The 26,076-nt window shown below is 41.1% G+C and overlaps 1 protein-coding gene across 1 annotated transcript in view; it reads right to left on the bottom strand.

Annotated features, from left to right (window-relative positions):
- The window catches only part of MICAL2 (microtubule associated monooxygenase, calponin and LIM domain containing 2), a 118,765-nt gene that overhangs the window by 71,096 nt on the left and 21,593 nt on the right, over positions 1-26,076 (bottom strand). The window contains exons 2-7 of the mRNA XM_066552501.1: positions 23,093-23,444; positions 5,539-5,746; positions 4,788-4,904; positions 3,692-3,793; positions 1,696-1,851; positions 357-457 (exon numbers count right to left, since the gene is read on the bottom strand). Coding sequence (XP_066408598.1) covers positions 357-457; positions 1,696-1,851; positions 3,692-3,793; positions 4,788-4,904; positions 5,539-5,746; positions 23,093-23,356 — 948 coding nt within the window. The 5' untranslated portion in view covers positions 23,357-23,444. The remainder of the gene's footprint in view (positions 1-356; positions 458-1,695; positions 1,852-3,691; positions 3,794-4,787; positions 4,905-5,538; positions 5,747-23,092; positions 23,445-26,076) is intronic.

The following is a 26,076-nucleotide window of genomic DNA, read 5'->3' as shown; positions in this document are numbered from 1 at the left end:
CTTGCCTGATAAAATTGAACATAGCTGTGCTAAGTTCACCCTCAAATAACTGAGGTTTTTATTTTCTGCTGTGATGATCCCACCACGTATTTCCAAGGTGAGTCAAGATCCCATTTCAGCCAGTTTCAAAACTGATTAATTTAGGAAGTATTGTTTTCAGTTCTCTATTGAAACTTTGAGCTGATTGAAGGGAAAAAGCAAATCCTAAAAATGTCACAGTAAGATCCAAGTGGCCTGAGCTTGAATGAAGTGATTAAGTCTATAAACACCCTAACATCCAGCAACGTTTATGCAGATGTTCACACTTACTCTGTGCCAGGTAAATAAAATAGGGTTTAACCAGCATTTTTACATACGTTAATAATCACTCCTTTGTCCAGAAGACTCTGCTTTTTTGCTGTCATCACAAAATAATGTGTGCTGTCTTTATAGTAAACAATATTCTCCAGGTCAATCCCTGAAAAGAGAGACAGACACATTTGTCACCGAAGGCAGCGCTCTGCCCGTGTGTCATTCACCAACAGCACGGGATTGATCCCAGCAGGTGCTCTTCCTTCTTAGGCTGCATCCCCTCTCCCAGCTGGGATCAAGGATTAGGGGGCAGAATGCTGTGAAACAAAACAAGAGAGGACAGTGGTCTCACCCTGTCACTGTAGGACAAAAAATAACACAATGCTGACACGCAGCTCTTCCAAAGCGAAAAGAGAATTTTTAATTTCTGACTCCAACATTTATAGATTTCCAAAACTGACAGTGGATTGGAAGGTGACAGTACCACCTCTCCAATGACACTGGACACACCAACAGTCCATCAAATTTCTCCTCCTCCATAAAAGAATGCAAAACAATAAGTTATTTACGTAAAGTGTGTGAGAAAGTTTGTTACAAGAATCAGAAGGCTTAGAAAAACTTAAAAAATCAGGGTGACATCGCCCAACAGCAGTTTTTCTCAGCACAGTTTAAAGTTATTCAGCATTCTTTCAGGGAACATCTAGTTAACTACAGCATCAACAGTTCCTGAGGTAGATCTGGGTGCCAAGGGAGCAAAGTTTTTTTCAGGTTGCTAGGGCTCTGGCATTGGGTCTAACCAGGGGGGTTGGTTTCAATTACAATAGTAATTTTTTTTAAAAAATCAGCTGTAAATCAAGAATAGAGTTGATTGTACTGACAGTGAATACAACTATTCTGAAACCCCTTCCCATTAAGATGTGTTTCACAGTTTATATTTTTAGTATTTATGGCAGATTCTACGTCTTCTCAGTTTATCAGCTCCACACATCAAAAAGCAAGAATGAACTCCTCCCAGAAGGGCAGAGACTTTTTCAAAGGGTTTAAGCTGTTCAGCATGTGAACAGATAGAAACAAAACAAATCATGTCTTAAGGGAAAATCTCTGGGCCCTGAAAATGCTCTTCCAAATTTGTTCAACATAGCAGACATTTTTGCAGTTGAGAAAAATTTAAACACTAAAACAAGCCATGATGTGGCAACACCCAAGCTAAAAAAATATCCCACTGTACCATAAATGGACACCTCCATCTGCAAGCTTCTGACATCAACAATATTTTATCACTTGGAAACGTTTTACACAGATTATTCAAAACTGATGTTACCAGTAACAAGAGGGTGGCCTGGCACATAGAGTTCCCCTGCTGCCTCTTGTATTTGGTAGTGGAAAAAATGAGGATGCACTCACCCGTTTCCTCTTTCAGGTCCTGGAAGAACTTCTGATTGAAGATGAAAGCAACCCCACTGATTTCTTCTACCTTGGCTTCTGCAGTTGTATTTCTGTTTATAAAATTGGCAGTGATTGCTATAGCCAGCTTTCCACGAAATTCCTTCCTCCTGAAGCCTGCGGAGCAAAGACAGGAATTAAAACCACTGCAAACTTCAGACTGGACTTTCAGGGAGGGTCAGCTCAAGGCAGCTCAATGTCTTTCCTACACTTCATCAAACAACATGCCGTCAGTAGCTTCCACCATGCCTCCAAAATTCCTTTGAATGTAAAGAGTCTTTTCTCCCCATTTTCAGCTGCAAAACTAGAGCTGCACTGCATTCAAGATAAAGTCTCATTGAAAAATGGTTGGACGGGGAACTAAGGGAAGAACTTCAGGAAAAACTATGACTAAAGAAAAATGTGGAAATTTTTTTTTTTACATGTCTGGGAATATAACAGGTCAATTTCAGTGGAGGGAGACATTTTTAACATGCTAAATGGCAAGTTAGGTATTTCTTATATAGGTAGTAAACAGCTCTTGAAAAAATATGCAAGAGATCAGCAGTCAAAAAGCAGCAGAGAATGATGTGGAAAATAGAAATCTCTGTAGCAGTGCTTAGGTGCACACACTACCAGCTAATGAGATTTTCCACAGGTATTTGGAATTGAAAAATATTCAGTGGGTTAATTGTTATATTACCAAGGTGACACCAACTGAGAAGCTCCTCACTCCATCTTTGCTTTCACTTTTCACTGAAAAAAAGCCCCCTGAGCCACAATCTTGCAATCACACATTGAAGTTTTTCCATCTGTATGTTCCCCTCATCTGTTACTAAATTATGAACTAGAACAGAGGATCCTTAGTGTATTTTTGGCTCACTGCAGATGACATCATATGAATATGTTATTTTATAGCAAGAAATAAATTTGTTATGGATTTTTGTCTCTGTGCTTCTTGATATGCTCTCGTTATTTCATTGGGATAGATTTGATAAGAGAACACCAGCTTCTGTACATATCTTCAGTGCACCAATCACTCCCCTAGATCCTGGTATGATGATAAACATTTACCTTTTGATAGAGTCTGCAGGTGAAGCAAGAATAATTAGGTTTTGATGGTACCTGACTATTTAAACAGTGTTTTATGGGGGACAGCCAAACAACAGTGTAGGGAAATTTCCAGTACAGCATTATAAGGAATTAACTGTAAGCACATTGTATTTGGCAGATAAAAGAATAAGCAGACAAACTATGAAGCCAATAAAAAAAAAGGAAAAGTGTACTTAGAGAATGGAAACTAGCTTGGATATTATTAGAGTTAAAAGGGAAATACATAATTAAGTAAAAGGTTTGTTCCTGTGATGCAGGAGCAGCTTAGCCAGTGTCTCTCTAAGAAACACAACTCAGGTGGTCTGAATTCTCAGCAGTGACTCAAGTTCAGGAAACATTTACACCCTCTACTCCCACAAACCTTAGAGCTATTTATTACCTTTTGCCATTGTTTCTAAAGGAGGTGCTTCTGAAGTTCAGTCTCATTTACAAAGCAGCAAAGCCTCTGTTGCCTTCATTAAATACCTGGCAGTCACCTTTTGGTCATGAGTTCAAGCACACAGGGCAAATTCACAGCACCACAGCAAAGGCTATGCCATTCCTGACCTGTATCTTGTCAGCTTCCTTCAAGTTAAATCATCATATAATTACTTAACCTTGAAGCAAGCCCAATGGCACCACAATGCATTCTGTAGGCAGTGCAAATACACAGAGCTCAGAAGCAGTAATGACATTAAATGCCTTTTACTTTGAGCTATAACTTAAAAACAAAACCAAAGGGTACCACATAAAACAACAGCTTTCACACAGACTTCCATGGATTGAAAGGTAACCTGCTGCTTTGTTTCTTTCTTTGCTCTGACTTTCAGATCTTTCAAGGTACCCTAAAGAGCAGTAATAAGGCTAAACACACACATTCGCCCACCTTCCAAGGTGTTCCTGCGGCCATCTGCACCAATGATAACATCAAATTCATACTCTGACAAAGGGTGATCCATGGGGAGAAATTCAGCTCTCCAACCCATCTCTGAAAACACAAATAATATTTATTAATTCTTCAGTATTACAACAGAGAAGTGATTTCAGAGTCTGAGGAAAGGGCACTGAGATAAAGGGGTGCATTTCTCATTCTCTGGATCACCTAATGCAGTAGCTTCCCTCAGAGCCACACAAGAAGATGCTCAAGCATTTGATTCTCACAGAAATAACCCCCCAGCCACCTTACCAGGGCAGTACATACATGTGGTTACTGCAAGAAAGAACTGGCTACTAAAAGAGGAAAAACAGCATTCCATCATCAGTGCTTCTAATTGTCGTCTAAATAGAAATTAAATGGAAGCATACTCACAAAGCTAAATTTATTCTTTTTACAAAGCTGATTATGTGAAAGTGTTTGCACTGTCAGTGTTTTAAAACTATATATACTTTATTTAAACCAATATACTTGTTCTGCTGTCACTATGTGACCCTTTGAAGAGATACCACAGAGTTTAAATTAAAATTTTAAAATATTTTAGTGATACTACATCCAAAAAACTAATATTAAAAAAATTTTTGGAGAATTAGAATATTTTTCTATTGTTTAAAAATCTTGCATAAGAATGCTGGTAAGACTCTGTGTGCCAGTGGGAGTTATATCAAATGTGAATGCAAAAACAAGGCCCTGGGCACTTCATCCATCCTCAATATTTATATTATCAAGAAGATCCTGAGAAGCCACACCAGACTTCCTACAAAGCCTCAAACACATGCCAGAAGGCATATAGTGCAAAACCTGAGCTTCTCAGCCTGGGTTGTGTTTTAAGATTTATCAGTGCTCTGTCACACTGATACTTATCACACTGCACAGAACAAGGCTGGCTTGTAAGTAAGGGCAAAAAAGTAAGAAGGGTAAAAAAGAGTAAGAAGGGCAAAAAACTCTTGATTTCTGCAAACAGTGTTTGACTGCCTTATGCAACTTCACGTAACACCTGGCACAAAAAGAAGTTGCTGTGAGCAGAATGTATTATGATAAATAATACTTTGGTTTTCTTGATCTTCAGGAGGCTCCAGGACTTTCACGAATTCCAGGTTCACGTGAATTTCCACTCCAAGGATAAGTGCAACTTTGAAGAGGATGAGTTGAAGCTGTCGAATACCTGTGGAGAGCAAGTGACAAAGATGTATTTGATAAGTAAGCAACCCCAGCTGCCACCAGCCTGCTAGAGAACTGAAATTCATTGTTAACACAAGTGTGTAGCATTTCTATTTCCCATACTGTAATGAATGCAAACATAGCAACTACCACAGGATGTTGTTCTCTTCCGCCTCCCTTTCCTCTTGCAGCACAATCTTGTTGTCAAAACTCATTTCAGTTGAGTTTCTTAGAATGTTTTTGTAGAGCTTTGTCTCTTGATGATATTTAAAAGATCTGCTAACCAGCATATTTTAGAATACAAAATTTTACAGCATATTTCCCTGTAAAATAGTCCACTCTGTTATTAGTGTCTACCTTCAACATACTGGAATAAATATCAATATTCTTCATACCTCATAATCAAAACCTGCTGTTTAACCATAGCAGACTAACAAGAAAATCTGCTCCATAAGACTGTAACTTGTTCTATTTCCACCTTGCTTAAACAAGACCATTTTTTTTCCTCTCTGTGTGGACACATGCACTGGCACATGGTTAAGGCAGATGAACTTTCTGCCAAACCAAGAATATCTCCACCAATCTTCTGATCCTGGCAACCTCTTATCTGAACAGTGCCCATGCCCTCAGATACTTACTGATGTGATCAATAGATCCTGCACAGAACTTGCCATAGAATTTCTTTGCTCCCAGTCCCCGAAGGTCGTGGATGGTAAAGGGCCAGAGATGCAGCACATTGTTCCTGGAGAAAGTGTCCCTCTTCTCCACAACGACAACCTTGGCTCCCAGGAAGGCAAGTTCTATGGCAGTCCGCAGGCCACAGGGGCCACCTCCAATAATTAAACACTGGCAGAGAAAAGGAGGGGTGTGACACAGGGTTTTGTATTACTTCCACACAGTTTCCATCTTACCCTGTTGGTATGACTTGAAATATAACTGGACTTGCACTACTGAGAGCACAAACAAGTAATTTACGGATCAACGGAATTTTTCTTGCATGTGGTATTCAGCCGATGCAAAAAAGAGGATAAACTGTGCTTAATGCAGACACAAAAGCATCTGATGAAGAGAAGTAAGAGAAAAAACAACAAAAAGCCGAACATTTTTGAGCATCTGCTTGCACATTTCTAACCCTCATTTAGCGTTTCTCAAGTGCTTGCAGCTGTTTCTCAACAGCATCACAGTTGTGTAAGAGGGAGGGGAAAGGAAATAAGTGGTCTTAGTGTAGGCTTTTTTATTTTAAAGAGGAAATTTTAAATCTACATTTACTAGATTTGCTGAACAAACCTACGATAAGCCAGTAGACTTACACTATTAGCTACTCTCTTTCAAGAGAGGGTGGATGTAACAGCCTGGTTCACCTACTGATGTAAGGAGGACATGCCAAGGGAACTCAGCAGACTTGCCCTCCTCTGCCAGGGCCAGGGAACTCATCCTGTCCTATTCCATTTCACCCAGTGCTAAGCATCCTCACTTTCAGGAAAATCACACTTCAGAAGCTTAAATCTATGTTTGGGCACCCTTGGAAGAATCTCTTCCAAAACAATTACAGAGGATTCCTGCCCAAATTTTAACTGACAGCTGTAATTTTTCACAGACCAACAAGGACAGGATTTCCAAAAAGCAACTAATTAAACCCTAAGCATATCTAGTGCTTACATTTCCTTGACTGATTACTAAAACCTGATTAGAAACAGTCTTATAGCTGGACAATGCTGTTGTTCCACATCTCCTACGAACCCCTTCCACTCCTCCAAAGCCCCCCAGATTTCACAAAATCCCTGCTGTGAGTTCCAGCTGTGCCGTGGCTGAAGCAGGGACAGCTAAGGTGGGTCTGGGAGGATGGGAGAGCTGCAGCACAGCCAAGCTGGGCCATGCTGCCAATCCAAGACCTTTGTGTCAGAGGCCAGACACGCTGCTGTGTGTCCCACACACAGAGCCAGGCACTGACTGCAGTCTCAAAGCAAGCACGGGCTCTATCTGCAGGCTCGCTGGATTCCAGTCTGGTTCCCATTACATTGCAATTGCAGAAAGTAGAGTCATTTATTTATTTTGGTTTGGTCATCATTTGTTTTCAGATCTAACAACTTGAGCAAAAAGTATCTGGTGCTGACTTTTGTCCAATCCAAATCATAGAAGTGCAAAAATGTCTTTTTTCAATTTAATAAATAATTCTAATAAATTCCCATTGAAAGAAAAACTCCTGTGAGGTGCTTTGGCTTAGTTTAGGCAAGTGTTTTGTTAACCAGAGATATTAAAGTTAGGCTGTTGCCTTAGCCACTTGGCTTTGCTCCTTTTAAAAGAACATATTTAATTCACAATTTCAGAAGAACACTCCTCACTGCATGATGAATATTTAAAAAAAAAAATCAACAGATGTAACAATATAAAGGAAGAATAATAGAGGGCACATGAGGCCTAGCTGAAGAGGATCTTTTTGCACATGCTTCTTGTGATTAGCATGGGAACTCTGAGATCTGACAAGTGAGTGACTCAAATGAGCCTTCACAGCTTCCAGTCATGTTGAGCAGGCAGTCAGAAACATTTTACAAAGCAAGCCCATACATGGTCTGATAAGGTGAGGCTGGGTTTTTTTCGCTTACAAGCTGCATTATACATAAATAAATGCAACTTTAAAGAAAATAAAAAATAAAAAGAAACAGCAGTCTTTGGAGGTTTAGTCATAGCAGACCCTGCCAAGTAACAAAACCCGCACAGAAAACCCTTCGTTCCTCCTGGTGCTTTGCAACACACTATGTTAGCATTTTAAGGAGGATTCTGCCCTCTTCCCTCTCCTATCACATTGACAAAGTATCTTCATAATTGCATAGAGACATCATGAAAAATGGTTGTATGTTTGCCACCACCCGTGGTTACCTCCAGAAACACATTTATCTACATCTCAGAGCTATTTGTTCTAAGATTTATCGAGGACGCTTCCTGCTGGTGTAGAATTTACTCTTGGCACTTCTTCATCTAATTTTGAAACTTCTGGGGTCAAAACCAGTACAAAATCCTTGCAAAAGTAATTCTTACTACATTTGTGTTCCTAACTTTATGAAGCAAGGGAAAGGCCCATGCCACTCCCCGGTGGTCTGCTTGCCAACAGACTCCCAGAAGAAACCTTCCTGCAGCCAGACTAGAAGGAACTTTGAATGGCATCCTATTTTCCCCTCCTGTCATCCCAGTCTCCTGGCTCATCAGGGCCTGCTTTTGGAACTAATTTCTTGCAATTTAACACAAATCATGACAGCTGGCATCACACAGGGAGTCTCAAACAATCAATACTGAATGAACAAATGCCAAGGGCTTTTTGACATCCCCATCACCATTCACACATCAACTGCCTTTTAACAGTGCCAGATCATCCCCCACAAAGCTAAAGGACAACTTGACTTTTCAAAGCATCTCCCACAAATTATCCTAAATAACAGTTGCTGAAAAGAACAGACAAAGAGCTTTTGCATATTTCTTGCTCAAGCTGGAAACGAAGGGAGAAAGTCTTGTTTAGTTTTACAGGGCAGCTTATGAAAGAATAAGATCATGACCAGACTTTTATAACCTGCCTGAAGAATCAGTATCATGTTGGATGTTACATCTTGTTTTACCACTGAGATAATAATACTGAGAGAAGACATTTTTCTTGGTGAAAACCTCCTGGTGCAAATGGCTGATCTTCTGCCTGCAGATGTGCATGAATATTTTCTGTCAAAAGAGAAGCTTCATTGAATTTAACATATTTCCCAAGAACAGCACCTATGTTAAGGCAAAATTACAGAAAGAATATGGGTTACAAAATTCCCATTGAATGAAACTAATGTAAGTTTCCAGGCCAGTAATAACTGCCTAGTGACTAACCTAGGACTATTTCAGTTTAAATTCATACTTAATAAGTAAAGCATGGACATTTTTGCACTTCACAATAAAACACTAATAGGCCCATGAATATTTTATAAAAGTTGTTTATTCAAGTTGCTGAGTAAATAGTCTGTTTCTATGATACTGTTAAAAAGTATTGTACTCTTCCTTGAAAGATGATTGTTTCTGTATAAATCTTGTCCCACACTACAACCAAGTGCAGTACACAAAGCATTATCTCAGACAGAAATAGAACAGAACTTCACTGATTTCTTCCTTGTGCAATTTAAATGTATCAGAAATTTTCACTTATATTTACTAATATAAACACACACAGCATTTGGTAAGTCTCATAAGCTTGATTCCACTCAAGGGTCAGTCTGTCGGTAAGAGAGGCTACTTTCTCTCTCTGTGTTTAGGAATAGCAGTGCCTTGAAAATCTCCAGGAAATATTCCCAGTGCTGAGCTAAATGGCAGCACAAGTCACCTCTCCAATAGCAGAATGGTTTCTGTGCCAGGCACAGGATTTTGATATGATCTCCTCTAGATAATGTACAAATATATCACTCAAAATAGAAGGGAAGGGAGAGGGATACAATAGAGGCCTCTTGCAATCTCTCCTGTCCCCTGCTATTAAATCAGCAGCCTGTGAATCCAGGCACCTGCATCCCCTTGTGGAAAAACCATATGCAGTTAAACAGCTGAACACCACCACTGTGTTTAACAAAAAACACCCAAACAAACAAACAACAAACCAAAAAAAACCCAAACCAACAAACAAAAAATCCCCATAACACCAACAAAAACTACAAAAAAACCCTACCTCAAAATAACACTCCACAACAACCTAGTCACAAAAATCTCATACACTATAACTGAAAGGCTGAATCTATTCATTGACCTTCAAAAATTAAAAAAAAACATTAGCTCTCAGCATTTAGATGCTCAAGGAATCTACCAGTTGGTAGTAGCATGGCGGTGGGAAATGCAACAAACAGCATCTCTTGGCATAGCTAAGAGCAGACAAATCCTGTTGTGGCCCAGTGCATCATCCCACTCTAAACCCCTCACTCCTCTCCTGCCCAAGGCACCCAAATATTAAATTCATCTTGGAAAATAAGGGGGTGTTAAATGATGATCCACTCCCTGTATGTCCTTGGGATGAAGACAGAAACTTCAATAGCTCCAGGAATCCAAGATTTCCTCATTTCTGCCTTTCAGCTGTTTTGGAGGTGAAAAAAAGGGGATTATTTTTAGCCTCCAGCTCAACAACTCTCCAGCTGGACAGACACAGGCACACCCTTCGCTGTCTTATGGCATGCCAAGCCAGAAGCATCACTGCTACTGTTCAGTGGAAATGGTGAAAAAACAGCAAAACCCATCTGCCCACGTTACTGAACTGCCTTTAGCCAAACCATCAAATGGAAGTTGAACTACAGGCATGGATCATGCTCCCAGAAAGGAGCAGAAAGGGGTGGCTTTCCCACAAGCCTCGAGGCCCTCTGATCATGGATCACGCTCCCAGAAAGGAGCAGAAAGGGGTGGCTTTCCCACAGGCCTCAAAGCCCCCTGATCCTCACAACCACAGGTGCCCTCAGCAGCTGTGGGCCTCCCCACCCAGTGACAGGAGGCTCTGTCTGTAGGACACAGAGGGACAGTGCTTTGCTCTTCCATGGCAAACATTCATTTCCATAATCAGCAGGTCTGAGACCATGAGAGAAGACAACTTTCACACCGGCCCAGGCCTTTGTGCAACACCCAGAGTGACAGGGGTGCACCGAGGACTAATTTGGCTGATTCTAGAGGGTCACATCCTCCACGGATTTGGACAAGTGCTTATTGGTGATGGGGCTTAATGTGCTGCAACACGAGACAGGCACAAAACAACACGTTTTCTGGAACAGCGGCGCCCGTTCCCCTGGAAAGGCTCCAGACAAAAACAGCTGCATAAGCAGCAAAGGCAGAGGCCACCAGGAGCTTTCTCCACCACGATGCTTTCCAGGCCATCCCCTTTACTAGATATGAAAATGCTTCTGGCAAAAATAGGACTGCTCAGTGGGACATTCCTGACTTACTGACTTACAGTTCATCTCCCATTTGCAGCCCCAGATTTTAGCACATAAATCCACTGACAGCCACCAGATATAACACTGCAGCCAATTGCACCCTGAACCCACTGAACAATCAATTTAAAGTTTGAAACATCATCATGGACACTGAAAAATGAAAATCTATATGCCACTTCAGACAACATTAAAAATGTCACAGGCTGAAGCTTTATTTTTTAATAAAAATCAGTTCTTCCATCTTCTCCCCAAGAAAGGGGGAGAGAAGGCCTAGGAGTAATTAAACTTGACTACAAAGATTATGTAATCTTTAAAAGGGTTTTTTCTCTGTTGTACTGTTTTATGAGCTCCTTATAGAATTAGCAAGGTTAAAAAATATGTCATTTGACAAAAATAATATTCACTTAGATGCATTCTAATGAGAAATCCTAACTCTCCAAAGGGTTATGTGGACACTTCTTAAATACACTACAGATAGGTCTAAAAATCTACCTTAAAATACTATTAAGATAATACTATTAGCTGGATCTTGCTGAACAGACATTTTTGGAGAGTGAACACCACATAAATACCACTGCTGGGGAAGTTCAGAGGTACCTGGGAACAGCAAGGCTCACACACCCCTAATTGCAACAAAACCTTGCGTCAATGCACAAATTCAATGCCTCACTATGATTCCACTTCTGCTTTAAATCCCTCCAGTATTTTACCCTTTGTATTCCCAGCTGAGCACCTCAGAAATGTGTAGCTTTGTCCTCTCCCAGATCAGTGATTTTCATAAATGGAGCCATAGCTTTCTTTTTTTCCCCCCTCTAAGACTGTACCATGGATCTGAGGCCACCCAAGCCAGGGTGACTTTGGCCACAGCTCTTTCCCAGCCCCGTGCCCAGCAGCTGCTGCACTCGCAGCTGGACGCAGCACAACCCAGGGATCAGAGGATCTATCTTTACTGCCCTCCTGTTTTATTGAGTCAAAATGCCAGAAGTGAAACATTAGCACATTTATTGCATTCATCTGGCTCATCTTTACTGGGATTTTTTTCTCTTCTTTGGAAGATAAGCTTCTGCATGGAAAAAAGTACGTGCCTTCATTTTTCCTGGATGTATTTGGACACACTTGTCCATCCATCCTCTCTGTCACATGGATATATGTACTAATATTAGACCTGTGTATTAAAAAAAAAGCTCTTTCCATAGTTTGAAATTAAACAATGGTATGAACAACATCTGTAACTCATATTCTGCTATGCCACACATTAAAGAGGGGCTGTGTGCACTCAGGGTGATAGAAAGTCAAGAGTGCCTTCTATGATGCATCAGAGCTGTCAGGACTATGGAGCTTTTCTGAAGAACTCAGGTGGCATTTGTTGTATTTAAATCTGGTGACTTGATCTCAGATCTTTTAGAAGAATATGCAAAAAATACTTCTTGAAAAAATTGCAACTGACAGTCATAATACAGCAAGTATGCCTGGAAACTTTCCATTGCCCTGCACCAGTTACAGTTATCCAAAAAACCTAGACATTACTAACAAAAAAATGTTACACTCATTTCAGTAAACATATCCACCAGCGACCTGGCAAGTGCTTTAATCCAAAAATCTCCTCAAAAAAAGCACAAAATAAGCCCTCCAACATCCTTTGGAATTAAGTGTGTTTGCTGTTTTCTTACCTGCCTTTCATTGTTATCAAAACACAGGGAAGAAAAAAAGAACAAGCCCCCACCCAAAATCTAGCAGAGATTGCTTTCTTTTCTTTTTTTGGCCAGCTGCTTAAACAATCAAAATGAAAACAAGATAAACCTTGCAGAAAGAATGTTGCCTGACTCTCCCAGCCATGAACATGGCTGGCAGCATGTAAGTACCTGGCCTGTCACACTGAGATAGTGCTCTGAGGCTACACTAAAAACTTAGCAAAAACAAAAACAAACCCACAAAACAAAGAATTCATCCAGAAACAAAAAGTGATGGAGAGAGATAAAGGCATCAAGAGCCTCACCTCTGAGCATAGTAGAGACCAAGCCATGAGTCTGGGGAGCTTTGTGAGCAGTGACAGAGAGAAAATGGTTAATCCCCTCCATGGTTTCCAGGGGCAGGGGCTTTGCTGGGCAGCCAGCAAAGGAGGAAAGGATTTCTCATGCTCTATGGCATCTAAAGCATGCAGGCAGGTTGGTCAACAAGCATGGCTTGATTTCAGCAAGAGCTTGGTAACATGCTTTAAAAATACACCCCTGCTGCTCCAGTCTGGCCCATCTACAGAGAAACCTGGAACTTTTAACCAAACATCACAACAACCTAATAAATGAGCTGAGCTTCCACTTGGAAATTGGCTTTTTCAACTAAGTGGGGCATTAACTTACTTTGAGGGTATCTCACAGAGTATTTTAAAATACATTCTAAAATTCACTTTTCTATTACGTGAATTGTTAACCAACACCCATTTAAGACATGGCTTTTAGAAGCCAGTCCTGAGTAAATGAGCTCATATAGATATAGACATCAAATCTGAGTCAGAATCCAGATTTTAAAATTTTATTTATTTTTAAAGATCTTAATCATTTAATCCCATTATTCCTAACTCTCCTAACCAGAATGTCTGCACAGCAGTGTACATCAGCTATAGATGAGCTCAAAGTGCAATACAGTACCAGAAGGGAACAGTTCTGGGCTCTTGGAGTCCTTTTTTTTTCCAGCTCATCATGCAGCCTTCAAACTCACTGCATTTCTACTGCTGACACTCACAGACATTTGACTAGTAAATCTAAATACAGGTCCAAAAAGAGTGATAATCTGATTTTTTTTCTAGTTTACCTGGTCACTTGCACAAACCAGTTTACCATAGGTAGACAATGCCTTTACTTTTGACACTTTTTCTTACAATTTGAGAACACTAGGAATTACTAACCAGCACTTCTTAGTAACACAGCATCCAAAAGTGCCAGCAAGCAAGATGGACTTGAATTGTTCAAACAACCAGAATTAAAAATATTTACCTTTAGCACATTTTTAAGAAGGCTTCTGATAGCGGGGAAAGTTAACAGCACTCACAGAACCCACAAACCAAGCTGCTGGCAGCATATCACACAGTGAAAGTTAAATTTCAGCACTTCTAGCTCTTATTTCCAAAACCTTTTTTGGCTGAAAACAAGGGTAGTACATAACCCTTATTACTAAGCAAAAGAGTCTCAAAAAATAAATATAAAATGGTGAAAAAATATAAAAAGAAGCATGCTTCAAAAAGAGGGGCAGAGAGGTGGAAACATAAACTTTGGCAGCAAGGTGCAAAACTCTCTTCTACACCAACATCCGACACAACAGAAAGGAGATAAACATACACCAGTGTTTATTTACATGTATTAATGAGTCTGTTTTCACATTCCAGGCTGGGTGAAATGCAGATGGAGGCACCAGCCTCAAGAGCACCAGCCATGCTTGTTCTGCCACTATCAGGGCTGTATCTGGGCTGCCAGGCAGTGAACTTCCTAGGCAGGCAGGGCATGCAGAACCACGGCAGCAGCCCCACCAGCCAGGAATGGCTTCCTACCCTATCCCATTGTTTCCTACCTTGCTAAAGCACAAGGAAGAGAAAAAGCAGGGAGAAGAAACCTGAGAGAAATGTCTTTGCCTTCCACCGGGCGCTTGCTGATCTGCATAACTTGTTATTACTGCTCTGGGTGTGTAGTCCTTGGCAGGAAGCTCACTGCCATCTCCTGCAATGTCTTCTAATCTGAGTTGCAATTTACCCCGGAGCAGTTGTTTTATCTGAATTGTAAATCCTGCAAGGATGGCAGGCAGGGTGCAGGCAGGACAGGATCAGGAGGAAGGAGCACTTGCTGTTGCACAGGTCCTTTCAGAGCTGCTCTCATAAACCTTTCAAAGGGGCAGGAGAAGGAAGCAGCACAAGGCTAACTCCCAGCGTGGCAGAAGCACATGGTTTCTGCTCAGACAGTATCTCAGTCAGATGAACAAATCCAGAGAGTGCTGCAAGACAAGGCAGGCAGTGTCTCTTGGCTCGTTTGTCTATTGGAAACAGGGTGCCCGTGGAAAAACATGAGCTGCTCTTCAGGAGCAGCAAACGTCCAGGGCAAAAGGCAAACTTTGAAAAGCTAATCAGAACTTGATCTATCAGCATCAGCAAGATGACAGGAGGCAGAAGGAGAAATGCCACAGCAGTTCTGTGTGGCTTGGCACTCCAAACAATCCCATGGTGCTCCCCTTGGGCCTTCCCTAGCACAGATTAGGTGAAGGTATTGAAGCCTCTTCTGCTGGTCACATTCTGCAGAGCTCTGATCATTCCTGCTGCTCTGCTCTGGACTTGCTCTGCTTTATCTGCCAGAATATTCTAGCTGGGGTGTCATCTGCACTAAGGAGGTGGCTGGATGTGTGGGTCCTCATAAGCACCAGATAATTTTCTACAGCATATTCCCAATTTTCTCAGAGTATTACACTCCTCTACAGGAAAGTTCATAATCTCCAAGTAGCTTCTAGCAATTTTACCCCGTTGAACACAGGTTAAGACAAATATCCCAGAGACCTGAGATACAAACAGTTTGCAGAAACCTGGTTGCTTGTAGAAACAAATTATGTAAGTGCAGACTTGTTAGGGAATGTGAAAATTTCAAGAACCATCTGACAAAAATAACCCCTCTTTAAACAGTGTAGCAGAGAAAATAAAGTAAATTAAACCAAGGGCATTAAAAGGGAATTTCTACTTTTTCTTTTCAACATATACCAGCTAAACTTCTTTTTTCACCATGAATGCCATCAATATCATGGCTTTTTAGAGAGAAAACACAAATAGAAATTGTCTTGTTTGCTTATGAAAATAATCTTCTACTAAAATATTTTACATTTTCTCTTCTTGTATAGCATCTTAGAACTGTGATATTTTGCATACTGTGAAAAGAATATTCAAAGCTATCTGCACTGAGGCCTGAGCAGCAGATAATGCAGAATTTTGTTTGTCAGCAGAAAGAGAGCAACCACATCCCCAAACCCCCTGTTCTCAGGGCAGACATGGGAACCTCGGGAAGGACCTCAGCTGCAGGAGACAGGAAATTGCCTTATTGTCTGAAATCTGGGGTTTAGCAGCCAAGTGTTTAATCACTCCTTGGTAGCAAAAGTTATGTATTTCCTCACTTATCAGTACACAAACATTACCAGAGCGAGGCTGGAAGCGTAGCTAATAACAAACCCCTAACGACCACCTTTGGCACCAACCCCATAACAACCACACGGGTCTCTTGGAAGGCAGGAGAAAGACCTGACCCAGCAAAGCATCCTTCCCTGGAGCTCCCCTTGCCCCCCACACCAGCCTTCCTGGCAGATGGACACAGCCCAGCTGCTTCAAAGAACCAAACCCCAAAGCCCTACAGAGCCAGGGCCATGGGAACACACCCTGTGGTAACCTTTTGTTTCATTCAGACCTCATTAAGCCACTCGTGGTGACAATAGTGCTGGTTTGTGTGAAAGTAACTGTGTGTCACTCCCTGTGGGAATCTTCATAAAATATCTAGGAAATCAGGTCAGGGTGGGACAGTTTCCTTCTCTCGATTACTTGCAAAGCCATTAAGTGAGGGACTGAAAAACAGCATAGTTCTGTTAAAATACAGATGTAAAGCTACTGTTACCTTCCAAGCCAAAAAAACTTTAAATTCCACATGCCTAAAATGTCTTTATCTAGCCTGTCTGATTGCTCTGCTTTGGCCAGGCTTCATTGCTTTTCATAACTGATAAAGCTGAAAAAACTGTGTGTTTGTGGAAGTGTCTCCAGGATAATGAAAATAAAGTGATTTCATTACCAAATCACATGCCAAACATTTGCTTTTGCTGATGTAATTTGGCCCAATCTCAGTTTAAAACACATTACAAAGAGTCAAATACTTTGTTTTGCTTTCAAAAAACTGTCTGCTGTGTGTCTTGTCATCACCCCAGCTTCTCCCTATCCCCTCTCTAAAAATCCTTGGAGAAATGAATGTGAATGCAGTGTTCAACAACTGTGGTTTCACTGCATGTTCATAGGTGATTTACTGCTTCTCCATTCATCTCAAGCAAACCTTCCCTGCCACTCATCCTCATTAGTCCCATGTTTTCTAGAGCTTTGAAATAGAAGTTGCTTATCAAAATCCTTAAAAATAATTCTACAGTGGAAATCTGGTGCAAGGCTTTAGAATCCCTGTCCTAAAAGGCAAAAGCAAAGAAGCACCAATATCAAGATCAACAGCTTGTCTTTCAAGTATACCAAACACACCTAGGTGCCACCTAAAATGTCAGTAGAATGTGGCCTTCAATATTCCCAAAAACCTTGACAGCTTCTGAATTCTACTATCCAAGCACTGTTTGTTTGTTTTTTTAAAGAAAATACACACACACACATACAAAGCAGCTGAATGCCTCTTTGTAAAAAGCCACAACCTTTCATTCACTCAGCTTCCTAACTTGGCAGTCATCTTCTGGCTGACTAGTTCAAGTTTTGTGGATTTCACAGGAATGCTTTTTTATTAAAATAAGCAAGCTAGCAACACTATCTAATATATCTGCAACAAGTTTGGTGTGTTCATTATAAACCCTGATTATCAGGTTTGGAAATCTCCCTATTCCAATAATTATTTTGAAGAAAATAGTAAATCTGGCAAAAGGGATGGGTATTTACTCTTTAGAAGATGAAAGAGGTTACAATTTTCATTATAATATGGATATTTTTTTCCGTTGGAGCATAACTGGCTTTGCCTTCTTTCATCTTACAATTCAATTACTCAATTAAAAACCAAATGTTTGTCTTGAGGGATGTAATCAGTCAGGTCAGTTGAACACTCAAACTCACTGGGTTCTGTACCAGTATGTACAGCACTGGAGAAACCTGGCTGAAAATCCCCACTGCCTCTGAAGGATCAACAAATGCCAGCACTTGGGGAGGAAATTTGGCCACTTTACCTGCAGGTTCATACATGCTGGATGATTTGCTTCATTAAGAGACAAGTATTTGTTTAGCAGGACAGAGGAAGACACGTGGAACCCAACCTGCCTGATTTACCACGAGGGGCAAGACTGCAGAATGGGATGTTTGTAAACAACTGAGGACTGGAAGGAAGGCCCCCTTTGTACCCAACAAGAAGCAGAGAAACCTGGCACCCTGTGCTCATCCTGCCGATCACCCTATGGCTACAGAACAGGGCAGCACCCAGAGATACCAGGAGCTCCTTTCCCCTTCTCAGCTCTCTGGGAAGGACAGCACCAGTAGAGGAGGTTTGGTAACTCCCAAGGTATTCTTTAGAAATGGAGACAGTGTGAAAAGGAGTGGAAGGGGTTTGCAGATAAAGACCATCCCCTGTTTTATTGCTCATAGGTACACCAGTATGGTTAGAAAAGGGAGACGTAGCTCGGGTTCAGTCAGAAAACCTCCAACCCCAGCTGTGACCCAGGGCTCCTCCTCTGCTGACTCACACCCTGGCCCAGCTCCCCGGAAACCACAGGCTCTCTGTACTGCTGTGCTGGATAAAGCACCACCATGGAGCCCTCTCTGCAGCAGGGACACAGATGCCACCAGGTCCTGGTCAGACTGACAGCACATGACAGTACCAAGAAGAGCCACTTCATCCTTATGTAAGTCATGGAAACATGGTCAAAAACAATTTTAGAGTCATTCTCTTGCAATAAGTCTCCCAACAAGAGTTTTTGGAAGGAAACCTCATCTATTGTAAAACAAGATTTGAAAGGCTGAGTTCCGGAATGAGTAAAAGAGAGGCATCTGAGGACCACGTTTAATGGTGAACACAGTGGTGCTGAGTTAACCAGCTGGACTCAATCTTAGAGGCCTTTTCCAACCTAAATGATTCTATGATAGACTTCAAGATCATTGAATTTGTTTTTTAGGGTTTTATATGATTCCATATACACATATACCTACAAATGCACATAGGTATGGTTTCAAAACTTCTTAGCTTAATTTTATTTCCTTGCTTTATGCTAATATTGTTCAGCGTCAAAACAGCAGCTCAGACTGTACAAGTCTCCTGCCCAGGAACTGTGCCCAAGGGAGGGTCCAAAATACTGACAATGCTCAGAGGACCAAAGCTGCACCCAGGCATTTGTCCCTCCTCAACTGGAGCTTTGTCCCAAAACTCAAATACCCAGAGAGAAATGCCAGAGTCTACCAAGGCAGCTGATAATTACACAGCAGCACTTCAAGCAAAGTTTTCTTAGTTCTCAAGTGTAAGCATGTACTTTGCAAAAAAACAGCATACATCTTTGAAGGGGAAGGCAACACCACATTTGCATGCTTCAGAGAACCAACACTCCCTCTCAGAGTAAGCCTGGGAGGTTTCCATGTGCAGAAATTTCTGCTCCCCTGAAGCATGGGAGAGCCTGAATTTCGGGCGCACAGCATGAGCCAGGTGCTACCCCCGATACATATTCATACCTAGCTCAAACATCAGTGGGAGCCTCATTTATATGTGCCTGCACATATTCCCATCATTTACACAGGTAAACTGAAAGTAAATGTAAATCAAGTGCAAGTAATGAATCTGCTCCATACAGAGAGGCAACATTCACAGATGTCTTAAAAAGGGTAATGAATATACTAACACTAGCTGGATATATTCTTGGTCAGTATTGCATGATGTTTTGCATGTTCAAAAATTTAGACTGATATTCAAACTGCTAACATAGGGAACAACATGCATTAAACCTTTAATGTTCTTTGATTGTCCAGCTTCATCCCCCAAAGAAACAAATAATCACTTCAGAGTCCAGCCAGGCTCCTCTGCATTAATTAGCAGAAGATGAAAACCAGAAGGAAATTTTGTCAGCATAAAAAATTTGTGCTTTTTCTGCACATATTTGCAAAAAATCACAGTGTGATATCTACAGTTTTGCCTGGTTAGTACAAACTTTTGTTTCTTTCTAATGCTGGTGAACTAGGCAGGTGCCAGCTCCAGAAACAAATTTTGAACAGGACTCATTCCCAACTTAGAAGTTCAAGATTGAAGGAAGTTTATGTTTTATGAAGACTTAACATTCACACAGGCGGACTCCTACAGTTTCAGAAAATTCATTTCTGCCCCAGTTCTGTTCATGTCTTTCTACAGCACTCTGGCTTTATTTTGGGGTAGGTTGTTTTGCTTTTTTTCCTACAAAGAATTCAGGGAAAATAATGCTCCCAATAAGACAACTCTGAAATAGCAGTGGGTTTGAACTTCTTGAAAATTCGTCAACCAGTTTTATTCTTCCAGCTTAAAACTGTATCATTGTAGAAACTTTGAAAGCCATATTTGGCAGTTTTCTTCAAGAGCAGTTAAGACACAGGATTATTGTTATTTAGCTGGAGTGGAACATTCTGTATGTATAAAACTTGTGTATATTGCAATGAGTGACTCAAGCGTGGTTTAAAGTTTATAAGCACAAAAATCAACAAGTACAGCATTCAGCTCTTAAATACCATGCAAAAAAAACCCCAAAACCCAGCAGTTTTGGGATGAGGCAGTAGATTTTCATTTTGTTTAAAAAAAAAACCCAAAAAACAAAACAAAACCCAAACAAACAAACAAACAAACAAAAAAACCACCCAAAAACAAACAAAAAACCCCCAACAAGCCTCCTATGAGTCATTATGAGTCATTTAGAACCCAACTGCATCTTCTCTATCTCCTCCAAAGATTGGGAAGATTGCAAAGCCATATCTAAGAACCATGAGCTGCAGGCTCATCTACAGCATTCAAGGCCACAACCTTATTTAAAGCCTTGAAGTCATGTATTTTTTTAAGTGATGCCTACTAGCAACCTTGGCTCTGTTTACAGAGCTGCAACTGCAAGAATCCACTTGGCTCATTGCTCAGGTTGTGATGGTGCTTGCTAAAGCAGGGTTTTCACTTGGGGCAGATGTGCCTCGAGCAGCTCCAGGCAGCCCCATGGAGGTGAGCGCCGGGCACGGCTGCCAGGATGCAGCTGTGAGCTCCTGTTCCACCCCTGCAAACAGCACAGAATAAGACACAAAGCTAAAATCACCAGTTACACTGCAGGTAAGGGTGCTGTGCATGCTGCAGCCTAACCTCTCTGCACTGGCTGGGCTGCCAGCATTTCTGAGAACCCCTTATCTGTGAGTGGAGCTGTCAGAGCCCACCATCTCAATGGCTGGGGTCCACGCTCCTCTCCCAGCACAGCAGCCTCCCCTCCTGCAGGGCCAGGCACAGATAGGCTCTGCAGCAGCCTGTGATTCACACCCCAGGAATGTTTGGTTAGATATCCCCACTGGGGCCGCTGGTCTCATTGCCAGCAATGTGAAGATTCATGTTTCTCATGTTAAATCAGCGATGACACGCTGAAGTGCAGCTCTGGGCACGGGCCAGGCTCATGGTGAACATCTCCAAGTATTTCACGGAATATCTGGACCCACACTCTTGACATGCAGACATTCTACAGCCATTTGCACGTTGGTCGCATGTGCATCATAGAAATGTCCATTAATTTCTGCAAATACTTACACCATGCCACTCAAAATAAATCTTTCATCTCAAGGGGCAGTAATACCATACTTCAAACACCGTGGAAGGTGTTGATTAGCTTCCTCCTTGGCAACATTGTAAAGCATTACACAGCCTATATATTTTATGCACCAACCCATTTCCACAGAATCTTCTCACAAAATAAATATTAATCATTTTGCTTAGGAAGTTTACAGAACAAAGTCTTGGCTTTATAAGGTCACCGTTTGAGAGAAGACTTAGTTTTTACATTTCACGTGGGTCTTAAAACTGCTTTTTTGTGTTGCAAACACTTCCCCAAACTTCCCACCACAGAAATTTGGACCTGGGGCTGTATGTGTATGGTGAGGTGCATGTGGAATATTTCCTAAAATTTTTTAATCATCAGACAGTTTCTCATTCCTTCCATTTCCTGTCTGTTTTCATCACAAAGATGCTCCATGACATATGTTCAAGGACTTTTCCAAAGAACAAAAAGGGAGGAAGGAAGCACAGGTCAAAAAGGGAAATGAAGGGAAAAAGGAGAGGAGAAAACCAGAGCCTGCCAGGAACACAGTCTAAATAGCTGTGATGACACTACTTTACTATATAAAACTATATTAAGGACCCTTATGACCTTAAAAAACATCAATAATCATTGAGAAGTTATAAAAAGTGAATAAAACCAGAGGACTCTCTATGTACTGAAGGTAACTTGGTGTTCTCCTCACGCGTTTGAGAAGTTTCAGTCAATGATGCAAACCAGAAGAAAGAGACTTTCAACACTACCTATCTACTGAGTCCATGAAAGAACACTTCAGTGATAGTTTTAATTAAAAAACCCTTCACATTTTGGTGTCTATATATGTTATACCCCAGTATGCCCCTCCTCTCTGTTCTACCTCTATATAGTCAAGTAGCTTCTTAAAAGTTACCCTTCTTGGGACAACATTTAGCCATCACTTGGCAGTAAATGAATGAATTGCTCTTGAGACAAAGCTAGTAGAATTATTCTGTGATAGCCAGATGAAACAACCGGCCGGAGTATTTTGCACAGTTTTGTCAGCAAGACTTACGTCAGCAAGATTTAGAGTGCTCATCGGTGCACTCTATCAAAATATGTAATGCATGCTCGGTGAAAAGATCATTTCCTGTCCTCTCCACAACCAAGCAGACCATCTCCCTCAGTAACTACCACAGAGCAATTACTCACATTCTGCTTGTGAAAAAACACTACCAGGAAAGGACTTCAATCCATAAATAGAGCAGGATTGTATTTTGCTGTTGTACAGCAACTGGAGCCAATGCCAGGTGACAGAGACAGATCCCCAGACCTCCAAGCAGCACCTTCAGAGAGCAGCTTAGGAACTGCTGCTGAAACACATTTGGCCAGCCCTGGTCTCTTACAGCATACACAAAGCTGAGGAGCCTGAATATGTTACAGTTTGTACCTTGCAAACCCCTGCTTAATAAAGCAAGTAGTTCTTGAGAGTCTGTCATGAATGCAGCCTATTTCTTCAGAAGTTTGCATCTTACACCCATTTGGTGATGAGGTATAAAAAGGACAAAGTCTGAGACAGACTGTAAAAGGATGCTTTAAGGCTCACTCTTATATATTGTGAGTTTCCACAGAACTTTCAGAAGAAAAACACTTTAAAATTTGTCTAAAACCAGTCAATAACCAGTTTCAGCATATTAAAGGAAGGGTTACTGAACAGACACACTGTAAGTGATGGTAGAAACCTTGCTTCTGCAGAAAAACAAGTTTAAAAATTCCCAAGCTATGAAATCCAAAACTGAATTCTACTTACCTTAGTGTTCATACAAGACTTCCCGCGTTTATACTCTTTGTGACTTGCTCTCTTATCAAGCTTGTTCCACAAAGCTTTGGCCTTCCATGTGGTAATTCTTGATTTTAGTTTGGTGTAAAAGTTTCTGTTGTCCAAAGGATCTAAGTCAAGTTGGCGAGTGAGAATATTGAAGGCCTGAATGGTGCCTTTGCATGTTGATGCTTGTACAAAGTTTTCAAATATCTGGCCAGCTTGATTGTATTTTTCATCATCATTTTCCTCCATGTTCTGAGAGCAGAGAATGATTAAGCTGGAGCTCTCGTGCTGGGGCACAGGTGATCAACAATAGCAAGTACTTCCACACATGTTATTCCTAGAAAAGACAAACACAGGTCATATTAAAGCAGGTTCTGTATGATAAAATTAAATCCACAAACTGCACATACAATATGAACATAAAACCCCAGCATACAGTGACTAGCCTGTTGGGAAGGATGAAAGTTTGACAAGAAAGTCTCACAGATATGTATGCTTAGCAGAAAGATTTTTAAATGTAGAGTCTGATGAAGGAATAGAGATAGAAGCAAGTTTTGTACAAGCAGGCACAAAAAGTTAGTAGCGATACCCAAGTGTCACAAACAAACATCCCATATTTGTGCTGTCATGACTTATACTCACAAAGACTGTTATAAAAGCCCTGCTAACTCAAGCCTACTGCTACAAGAAGAACCAGCTTCACCGAGAGCTTGAGGATTTAATTTTTTTGTTGCTGTTGTTCAGTCCTAGATAACTGATGTACAAACCCCAAAAGTCCAGATTTTTTCCCCAAGCAGAATTTATGTAACAGCAAGTGATATTTTGGTCTTAAGAATTCATGGAAACCTGCAGCCAAAAGTCAACATGGTTTGATGGATTTTTTTTTTTTTTTTTTTTTTTTTTTTTTTTTTTGCTGTTGCACAAGTTAGGGCCAAGGGTGCAGCTTACCCAGAGCAATTTAGAATTGGCACAATCATTTGCCACAAGCAAATGTACAAAACAGGCTAAGCAGAAACATCATCACAAGTTACACCAGAACTAAAGGAACCAGAAAACAAGTAATCATAGAGAGACCCCCTTTTCCTAACACTCTTGCCAAAATGAGAAAGGGTTTGGCGCTCTAGCACGTAGAAAGGAATTTTATCTCCACGTCTTCACATGTTCCATGCTGAAGTTATGTGTTTGGAGTCTTACCTTGTCATGTGCTGACAATATAAAGTAATGATGTTTGGCGTGCTAAGCCCCACTGGCTTTTCCTAGTAACATGATTACTGTCAAACTGTGCCTGATATTCCAGATAAATACCCTTACATTCTGCAAGAGCAATGCTATTCTAAATTAACACAAGTTTCAAAGAACTAAAATACTTTCATTGCGGCACTCCCTTATCCTTCTTTAACCTTGTTCTTCATATCTAATGGGGAGCATCTTAGAGTCAGCCAAGGTCCATAGAAAGTATCCAAGTGGCTTTCACATTTTCCAAGAATATTGTTACAGGTTATGTATAAACTTGTCCTCAGAAGAAGGTTTACCTGGACTCAGGTTCAGAAAGTTAAGTCATGTATTCTTTTTCTTGCTATTAAAGAATTATCTGCCAGTCCAAGAAACCAAAAACTAAATCAATGCTTGCCTAACTTCCCACATAATTAGTTATTTTACTTGGAACGTCATCTGTTGGCTGATAGTTTCAGAATAAATTGTTAGAAAGGCCTTTGAAGTCATGCTTCTCAGTCTAACACTGTTCACAAACTATTCATTCTCTGCTTGCATTTCCTTCAAAGAAGAAAAAAGAAAACATAACCAGCGTATTTAAGTAAAGAAGAGCCCCACCATGTCTGTCTTACCATCCTCTAATACAGAAAAATATTATGCAACTTATTAAAGAGATCCCACAGGGAGATATAAGGAAGCATTTGGAATACTCACATTCCCTGTCTGTGCTCAAAATAAATAACCTTTGTATGCACATCATCAGTCTGTTGTGGGTTTGTGGGTAAAATGAATTGGCAATGTTGAGAGTTGTACATTTTTTAAGACCAAATGTCATGATTAAATGTTTGGTGCCAAGAACAAGTCAGGAAATTTTTGTTTTCCCCTCTGAATACTTCATTTATAGTACGTTTCATGCCCTCTTCTACAGAGCTTTGTGAGGTAAAAGCACAAACATTTTACATGCCCTGCCTTTCAGAAGATCTAATTTTTCAAGCAGCTGAGTACCATGAGCTCCCATTGCCTCAGAAGGAGCCCAGGACATGGTGCACTTTCCCAGCTTGGAGGCCTCGACGGTTAATGAGCACAGCCCCAGGAGCTGCGTGTCAGCCGGAGGGAGCCTGCCTTTGCCAGCCCCGGGCAGGTGCGAGGGAGGGAGGCCCGGCATTCCCCTCACCCTGCTGCCTTTGGGAATGCAGAGCACACAAAGGGTTTCGGTCGGTCCAAAAAGGACCAACAGATCCAAAAGTTCCACAGGAAAGGCAGGGAACAACCATGAAACACAGCACAAGGTGCTACCATGAGGCTTGAACAGCTTGGTGTGCATGCGCCTCAGGATTTGAGGCCCACTAAAAAAAAACACTTAAAATCAAGGCTGAACACTTACTTTACCCAATGTTTATACTTGCCTGAGATATTTCACAACAGAGAAGTAGTCCTTTTCCTTTTCTCTCAAAATAATTCCAAGTGGGTTCTCAGGGAGCGGGGCAGTGTCAGTGACACATCCCACTGAGGGCACGTCACTGAGGGAGGGAGCGGCAGTCTCACACGCTCTCCTCTGCTCTGGCATTCACATTCTCTGAAAAATCCCTTCACCCAGGATTTTTCTCCTGGGAAGCTGAGACACCTCAGAGAAAAAGGAAAACAAATTCTTATCCCATTTGCTTCTCCTGTGTTGTGCTCCCATTTAGAATGTGGTTGGAGATGGTTTACCCACAGGTGATTGTTTCATTGCATTCTGCTGTGAGTTGTTTTCACTC

Source organism: Molothrus aeneus, chromosome 6 (genome assembly GCF_037042795.1).
Source record: "Molothrus aeneus isolate 106 chromosome 6, BPBGC_Maene_1.0, whole genome shotgun sequence".
NCBI classification, from domain to species: Eukaryota; Metazoa; Chordata; class Aves; order Passeriformes; family Icteridae; genus Molothrus; species Molothrus aeneus.
Note: the sequence above shows the minus strand (reverse complement) of the source record. Positions and strands in the feature narration are given on the sequence as shown.